This window comes from Melopsittacus undulatus, chromosome 20, assembly GCF_012275295.1.
Source record: "Melopsittacus undulatus isolate bMelUnd1 chromosome 20, bMelUnd1.mat.Z, whole genome shotgun sequence".
Lineage (NCBI taxonomy): Eukaryota > Metazoa > Chordata > Aves > Psittaciformes > Psittaculidae > Melopsittacus > Melopsittacus undulatus.
In genome coordinates, this window is record NC_047546.1 from 53,688 (window position 1) to 61,165 (window position 7,478).

At 65.3% G+C, this 7,478-nt stretch overlaps 2 protein-coding genes across 2 annotated transcripts; one reads left to right on the plus strand and one right to left on the minus strand.

Moving 5' to 3' along the window:
* Positions 1–13: 13 nt before the first annotated feature.
* On the minus strand, positions 14–3,136 carry NEU1 (neuraminidase 1). Its single transcript, XM_034071260.1, has 6 exons — positions 3,007–3,136; positions 2,489–2,681; positions 1,758–2,017; positions 1,269–1,451; positions 915–1,134; positions 14–290 (listed from the first exon to the last, which is right to left on the minus strand). The coding sequence occupies exons 1-6, from the start codon at positions 3,082–3,084 to the stop codon at positions 70–72; spliced, it is 1,155 nt and encodes a 384-aa protein (XP_033927151.1). The 5' UTR covers positions 3,085–3,136; the 3' UTR covers positions 14–69.
* A 691-nt stretch (positions 3,137–3,827) lies between these two features.
* Positions 3,828–7,374, plus strand: DCST1 (DC-STAMP domain containing 1). Its single transcript, XM_034071303.1, has 16 exons — positions 3,828–3,906; positions 3,983–4,108; positions 4,184–4,258; positions 4,360–4,488; positions 4,563–4,702; positions 4,779–4,956; positions 5,062–5,205; positions 5,282–5,403; positions 5,477–5,637; positions 5,768–5,867; positions 5,945–6,040; positions 6,121–6,251; positions 6,339–6,451; positions 6,533–6,675; positions 6,784–6,897; positions 7,147–7,374. Exons 1-16 carry the CDS (start codon positions 3,828–3,830, stop codon positions 7,372–7,374), a joined length of 2,079 nt encoding a protein of 692 aa, XP_033927194.1.
* Positions 7,375–7,478: the final 104 nt, after the last annotated feature.

Genomic DNA, 7,478 nt, shown 5'->3' on the forward strand with positions numbered 1-7,478 from the left:
GTGACAGACCCTGGCTGAGGCAATTGCTTTACTGAGGAGCAGGGGGTGTGGCCACATCAGTGGGCGTGGTCAAGGATCCCCTGCGATGCTGATGGTGGCCAATGAGATGGTCTCGGTGGAGAGGCTCCGCCCCTTCTCATAGATGAGGTAGAGGAAGGGGGCGTGTCCCTGAGGGCCAGGGGGCGGAGCTGCCATCGAGGAGTACCCGCTGGGCCCCGCCCACACCTGCAGGCCACGCCCCCACCACGTGGTGCCGTTGGTGAAGCTCCAACGCAGGGTCAAGTTCACGCCTATTTGGAGGGGGAGGAGCCAGCATCTGTTAAGCCACGCCCACACAAAGCCACGCCCACACAAAGCCACGCCCACACAAAGCCACGCCCAGCAGCCCTATGCCCTGCAGGGAGTTAGGGGACCCAGAGGGGGCTTTGGGGGTCAGAGATGGGGAGTGGAGTTTTAATGGGAAGCAATGGGAGGGCCAAGGGGCAGTGGGGGTATCTGTGGGGCCTTGGGGTGTGCTGGGGTCATTATGAGGGGTCAAGGGAGGGTAATGGGTGAGAGATGAGCTTGGGAGGGGTCAGGAGGGCATTAATGGGGTAAGAGGGGTGTTGTGGGTCTATGCGGTCCCCCATAGGGGAGTTAAGGGGGGGTAAAGAGAAGGGTGAGGTCTTGGGTGTGTAAGAGGAGCATCAATAGAGGACAAAGGGGGGCATTGAGGGGCCCTGGGGGGACTTGGGGAGTCCAAGGTGAGCATCAATGGGGAATGAGAGGAGCTAATAGGATATGGGTGGCAAGAGGGAGCCCATGGGGAGCTCTGTGGCCATCGGAGGGGGGGGCCCTCAGCCTAAACCCTTTGCCCATAGGCCACGCCCCACATCATCCAAGCCCCGCCCACCCCCAAAGCCCCTCCCACTCACGCTGGCTCTCATGTGCGGGGTTGCTGAAGAACACGAGGTCCCCGGTGACCAGGACCCCGGCGGCCACCGCAGGGTCCACCAGGGTGGGATCGAAGGTGACAGCGGCCGGGGGGAGGCTCTCGCCCCCATCCCAGCTCCGCGCCACCATCCGGCAGCGGCACCGGTACGAGTTCTGGTTCCGGATGTTGACGGCGATGGAGCCGTCGGGCAGCTCGTAGGGCTGCCAGGCAGTGAGTGAGGGGTCACTGCCCGAGACACCCCGAACACAAGGGCTGGACCCCATTTACTCCTTCAAGTGTGGGGTCCCACCTCTCCCCCCCAAAATGAGGACCCCCCCACCCTTGTCTCTCCTACCTGGCACTCGTCGGGGGTGAAGTCCCGGGGATGACGGGGGGCCCCAAAGGGGATGGCAGGCAGCGACCCCCCCCGCCGCCAATGCCGCCCCCCATCGTCACTTAAGAGCAGGGAGACCCCATCCCGCTCCAGTGTCCCATGGCCACAGAACACCAGGCGCCCGCTGCCCGGTGCGTGCTGCTTCTGTAGGGGGGGGACACAGACACCTGTATGTGCATCCCTGTCCTGTGCCCCACATCCCCCCTGGACCCCACTCCTCCCTGTTCCTTGATGCCTGCCTCCCTTCTGACCCCCCCTCTGGGCACCCACACCCCTGGATTTGGGGTTATCACCCCACACATCCCAAAGGTCCCTCCCACCCCAATCCCTCTGTGCCCCCAACCCCAGCCAGACGCCTGCATCCCCCCAGAGCCCCACATCCCCCCAACCCCCTTCCCCAACCTTTAACACCTGCCTCTCCCCAACCCCCCCCTGCTCCCCCCCATGTACCTGGATGCCATAACCAGGCCCTGGTGCAAACACCTCACCCCCCACCACCCCCGAGAGGTTCTGGGGGGGTCCCCACGAGCGGCCACCATCACTGCTGCGCAGGAGGTGGGTGCTGGGGGGGCCGCAGGCCTGGGGGGGGTGTGCACATCGAGCGAACAGCAGCAGGACCTCATCCCCCAGCACTGCCAGTGCCCCCAGGTTCAGACCATCGGCGGCTGAGCCGTCGTCTGCAGCCACACGCGTCGGGCCCCACGTTGCGCCTGGGGGGGGGGGGGGGGAACACGGGCAGAGCCCCCCAGAACCACCCCCCCCCCCTCAGCCCTGTCGGGGACCCCCAGAACTCCCCAAGGATGGCTCAGATCCCCCAACCTCCTCCAGGACCCCCCCAGGGAGCTCGCACTGAGCCCCCATGAACCCACCCGAGACCCCATCACCCCCTTGTGTCCCCCCCATTAACCCCAATAGCCACCAACGCTCCTCATCGCCCCCCATTAACCCCATTCCCCCCCAATCAGTCCTCATTAAGCCCATTCCCCCCCCATTAACCCCCATTCCCCCCCCATTAATCCCCATTCCCCCCCATTAATCCCCATTCCCCCCCATTAATCCCCATTTCCCCCTCATTAACTCCATTCCCCCCCATTAATCCCATTCCCCCCCATTAACCCCCATTCCCCCCCCCATTAACCCCCATTCCCCCCCCATTAACCCCATTCCCCCCCCATCCCCACCTCCGTCGGGGGAGTGCCGGCAGGCGATGAACTTGGCCCCCACGTCGGCGGCCGAGCGCTTCCTGCCCTCGGCGCAGGCCACCAGCCCCCCCCCGGGGGTGGCGACCACCAGCGGCACCCGGAACGTGTGGACCCCCCCGCGGCCCTCCCCGCTCACCCACAGCAGCTGCTCCCGCACCACCCGCGGCCGCACCTGCGGGGACACGGGAGCGGGGGGGGTGAGGGGGGCACTGGGGGGGCTGGGGTTGGGGGGGGCACTGGGGCATTGGGGGTCAAGGGGGAGGAAGGAGGTTGGGGGGGGCGGACAGGGTAAAGAGGGGCACTGGGGGTGTTGAGGCTCGGGGGGGGGGCCCTGGGGCATTGGGGGTCAAGGGGTAGGAAGGAGGTTGGGGGGGCACTGGGTATAGAGGGGCACTGGGGGAGCAACAAGGGGGGGTTACGGGACCCCAGGATGTGGGCGGGGCCCGGGGGGGGGGGGGGGCGTGTCCTGCCGTAGCCCCCCCCCCCCCCCCCGGTACCGTGTCGGGGGTCGCGACCCAACGGGCGGCGGCGCCGAGGGCGAGGAGCAGCCCCGGGAGGGCCCAGGCGGGGACCATCGCGGCCCCTTTAAGGCGCTGCTGGAGTCACGTGGCACACCCTGGGGGGGGCGGACGCACCGCACGTTAGAAAGGGAACAGCGGAGAACGGGCCCAGCCTTAAAGGGGCAACGGCCGAAGGGGGGGGCGGAGCCTCGAACCGGCTGAACTGGGAGCGTCTGCATGGGACGGGTTTAGGGTTATCCAGAATGGAACTGCAATTACGTGTATAGGGACTGAAAATACACGAGACCCCCCCGGACAGAGCCTGGGTGCTGCTGGACCCAGTCCCAGTGTTGGGATGCTGGGAGCTGGTCCTGGCCCCTCCAACCAGCCCACGAGCCCAGCCCCATGCTCTCGGTGCTCTCCCAGGCTCCAGGTGCAGGGATACAGCAAACCCAATGAGCAGCTCAGTGAGTGGTGCCCAGGGAGCACCTCAATGCTGTCGGTGCCAGGCGAGCGTTCCACTGCTGTCGGTTCTAGAAGAGCATCCTGCTGCTGTTGCCCGGGCAGCATCCCACTGTCATCAGTACCAGGGCAGCAACCTGCTGTTGTTGGTACCCAGGGAGCATCCCTCTGTTGTCGGTACCAGAGGAGCATCCTGCTGTTGTTGGTACCAGGGCAGCAACCTGCTGTTGTTGGTACCCAGGGAGCATCCCTCTGTTGTTGGTACTAAGGCAGAAACCTGCTGTTGCTGGTACCCAGGGAGCATCCCTCTGTTGTCAGTACCAGGGCAGCATCCTGCTGCCATCAGGACAGGGGCTATGGAGCCACTGGAGGCCCCCGGCCATGAGCACTGGGCTGGGGCAGAGGAGCGCAGGAGGCAGAAGCCACCCAACACGAGTGAGATCCCCCCCACTCCCCGTCCAGGGCTGTGGCACTGGGATGGGGCCAGGCTGACACCTCCCTCCCCATCCAGCCCTGCAGCGAGTGGGGGTCCTGCTGCTGCCGGCCCCATGCAGCCGGTTCCTCTGGAGCCGGCCGGACCAGCACCGCTGCAGCAAGTTCTTCCTGGGCGCCAGCATCGGGACCCTCCTTGGCCTCGGTGAGTGCTGCCGGTGCCGGCTGCGGCAGGAGCCGGTGGTACCGGGGGCTCAGGGAGCATCCGCTGCCGTTCCAGGGCTCTGCCAGCTCTTTGTCATCCCCATGAGCATCCCGGAGATGCGCAAGGTGCAGGTCTCCTATGGGCTGTCAGGTGAGGACAGAGCCAGGAGGAGCTTTTTGGGGTGATGGGCACCACTGGGAGCCCTGTGGGGTTCTCGATGGGACCATGGGGACAGCTCCATGATCCCACAGGAGTGACTGCCTTGGGCTGGGCCACATCCCCCCACTTCCGCTGCGCCAGCCTGCTCGTGGTCCCCAAACTGTTCGGCAAGGAGGGTCGGGTCTACGTCCTGTCCCTTGTCCTCTCTGCCATCTACAACGGTAGGTTACCCCCTGCACCCCCATCCTCCCCTATGGGGTCCCACGGGTTCTGAGCCCCCACTTGCCGGTGCCAGGGCCCGTGGCCAACATCTGGCACAACCTGGAGGAGGTGGCACGCTCGCTGGGCTGCGTGGCAGAGCTGCAGGTCAACCACAGCCGCCTGCTGTGGCGTGTGTCCACAGCCCCCCTGCGCAGCGTGATGGAGGACATGGCGGTGAGGCAGGGTATTGGGGTGGGTGGGATGGGGTCTGCATGGAGCAGGGTCCAGCCCCTGTGTCCCCCCATGGCAGCGGAGTGGGCAGACACTGAATGCAGAGGTGCAGAACATCTCCCGTGCCTTCGTGGGGCTCAATGAGGAGGTGGCCAGTGAGGCTGGCTATGACCTGCGGCAGTCCCCGCATGGCAAGGCCCAGCTGGCACCCAGCACCCAGCAGCAATATGAGACCAAGACCAGGCTGCGCTGCAATAGTGAGGAGGGGAGGGAGGGCACCCCCAGCACCAGCATCACCAGGCACTGCAGGTGTCCGGGATGGTGGGGCTGGGGCAGCATCGGCTCAGGCTCCTGCCCATCAGGTGTGATAGAGCTGGGCATGCAGCACTGCCGGGACTGGTTCGACACCAAGTACGATGAGTGCATGGCCTTGATTTCCGTCCCCCTCATCAACCACCTCCTCTGCCTGCCCATGAAGTTCAAGTTCCTCTGCTACATTGTGAAGGGTGGGTAGTGGGGGGACCCCTGCCCTGGTCACCCCGTGTTGAGGTGATGCCAGCATCATCCTCACTGCTCCCACAGTTATGAACACCTGGTGCAGGGACAAGATCCCTGTGGAGGGCAACTTCGGGCAGACCTATGACATCCTCAACAGCTCAGTCAGCAACCTCAGCCAGGAGTTCAGTGCCAGTGTGGTGTTCCAGGTGGGTGCCATGTCCGGTGCCCATGGGGCCGGGCTGGGATGGGACCGGGCAGACCCCAGCCCCTGTGTTGCAGGAGGAGCACCAACAGATGCTGTCCGGCACCACCAACGTGTCTGCGGAGCAGCTGATGGAGGAACTGACCTCCCACTTCCAGGAGCACAGCACCCGCCTGGCACAGACCTTCTCCATCCTCCACTTGGTGCTCTCCTTCTCCTTCATCCTCGTCTTCATCACGTGAGCCCCGGGAGGGTGCATGGGGTCAGGCAGGGGGTTCTCCTGGCAGCAGGTCTGGGGGGGGGGGACAAGGCATGAAGACAATGGGGGTGTCCTGGGGAACCGGAGCCTGGACCCCCTCTCTCGCCAGGGCTTTCTCCTACACCAAACGGTATTGCCAGGACATCACCTATGACAACTTCTACATCACCACCTACTTCCGTCAGATCGATGCGCGGCGCCGGAGGGAGGTGAGGGGGGTGCGGGTGCCCCTGCCATGGGGCTGGGGCTGCAGGGGCTGCTCTGAGCCCCCCCGACCCTTCCCCAGGGCAAGCGGACGCTGCTGCCCCTGCTCCGTGCGGAGGCCTCAGCCTTCATCTTCCCTTGTCGGGCTATGGTGCAACCGCTGGAGCTGCAGAACATGGTGAGGGGTCCAGGGGGTGACACGATGAGGGGTGGGTCGGGGGGTGCAGGACAGGCTGCATCAGACCCCCCTCCCTGCAGGTGCTGGAGCTGCTGGAGTGCATCCCCCCACTGCTCTTCCTCCTGCTGGCCTGTGCCATGGACCATGTGCTGGTCGGGATGCTCAGCACCATCCGGCAGCACTCCTTCGTGCAGTACTCGTTCCATAGTGAGTGCCTGAGCCCACCGTGCCCACAGCCATGTGAAGGGATGCTCGTGTGCCTGCATCCCTCCTCATCCTCATGTGCTCCCACAGGCAGACACCACTTGTCCATCCACGTCACAGGCAGCTCCCTGATGGCACAGCTCCTGCGCAGCACCATCGGTGCCCTCAACACCTCCTCCAACACCCTGCTGGAGACCTCCAACTTGGGTAACCCCCCCCAAGGGGATGAACCCCCCACCCCATCCATCACAGCCTGAGCAGGGGCTCAGCACCACTGCCCATCCACAGTGTGCCTGCCGCAGTCCCGCAGCATGAACCGGCAGCAGTACCTGAGCAGCTGCCTGCCCCTGGCTGTGCTGGTCCTGCTCTGCCTGGCCCAGGTCTACACTTACCGTCTGCGCAGAGTCATCGCTGCCTTCTTCTTCCCCAAGGTGAGGGGCAGCCCATGGGGGGAAGGCAGAACTGGGGTGAGCCATAACCTGGACCATAACCTGGACCATAACTGGACCATAACCTTGGGGGGGTCCCGGTGTCGGCAGCGGGAGAAGCACCGTGTGCTCTACCTCTACAACAAACTGCTGCAGCAGCGACTGGACTTCATCCAGCGCCAGTGCAAGCGTCTCATCCAGCGGGGACGGCAGCCGCCGGGACTGGTGAGTGTGGCTCCACCGGTGCCGGTGCTGCCATGCTCCCAGCCTCAGCCCCACACTGTCCATCCCTAGGGCACAGCAGGCCCAGGACTGGTGAGTGTGGCACCACCGGTGCCGGTGCTGCCATGCTCCCAGCCTCAGCCCCACACTGTCCATCCCTAGGGCACAGCAGGCCCAGGACTGGTGAGTGTGGCTCCACCGGTGCCAGTGCTGCCATGCTCCGGCTCTCAGCCCCACACTGTCCATCCCTAGGGCACGGTGCTGGTGCGTTGGTGCTGCCACCGATGGATGCGCCGGAGCTGCACCGTGTGTGGGGTGCGCGTGCAGGCGCCGGAGCCCATCTGCCCCATACCCACCTGTGCGGCACCGTACTGCCGGCAGTGCTGGCGCGAGGCACACCAGACCTGCCTGGCCTGCACCCCACCGGAGCCCGGCCTCGACTCCGACAGCAGCAGCGAGGCTGAAGCCTACTCAGGCTGAGGGCAGGAGGCAATAAAGGATGCGAGACCCCCCATGGTGTGCAGCAAGTGGGGTACAGGGGACCTTAAAGCTCATCCAGCTCCAAGCCACTGCATCCCCTCCCT

What these genes read in the sequence shown, in the direction of transcription:
- NEU1 (XM_034071260.1), bottom strand. Translation starts at nt 3,084, where the DNA reads ATGGTCCCCGCCTGGGCCCTCCCGGGGCTGCTCCTCGCCCTCGGCGCC. An exon ending in GGCCTGGTTATGGCATCCAG is followed by an intron (nt 1,452 to 1,757) that starts GTACATGGGGGG and finishes CCCCCCCTACAG; the next exon opens with AAGCAGCACGCACCGGGCAG. An exon ending in CCCCGCACATGAGAGCCAGC is followed by an intron (nt 291 to 914) that starts GTGAGTGGGAGG and finishes CCCTCCAAATAG; the next exon opens with GCGTGAACTTGACCCTGCGT.
- DCST1 (XM_034071303.1), top strand. Translation starts at nt 3,828, where the DNA reads ATGGAGCCACTGGAGGCCCCCGGCCATGAGCACTGGGCTGGGGCAGAG. An exon ending in GTGCCAGTGTGGTGTTCCAG is followed by an intron (nt 5,404 to 5,476) that starts GTGGGTGCCATG and finishes CCTGTGTTGCAG; the next exon opens with GAGGAGCACCAACAGATGCT. An exon ending in ATGCGCGGCGCCGGAGGGAG is followed by an intron (nt 5,868 to 5,944) that starts GTGAGGGGGGTG and finishes ACCCTTCCCCAG; the next exon opens with GGCAAGCGGACGCTGCTGCC.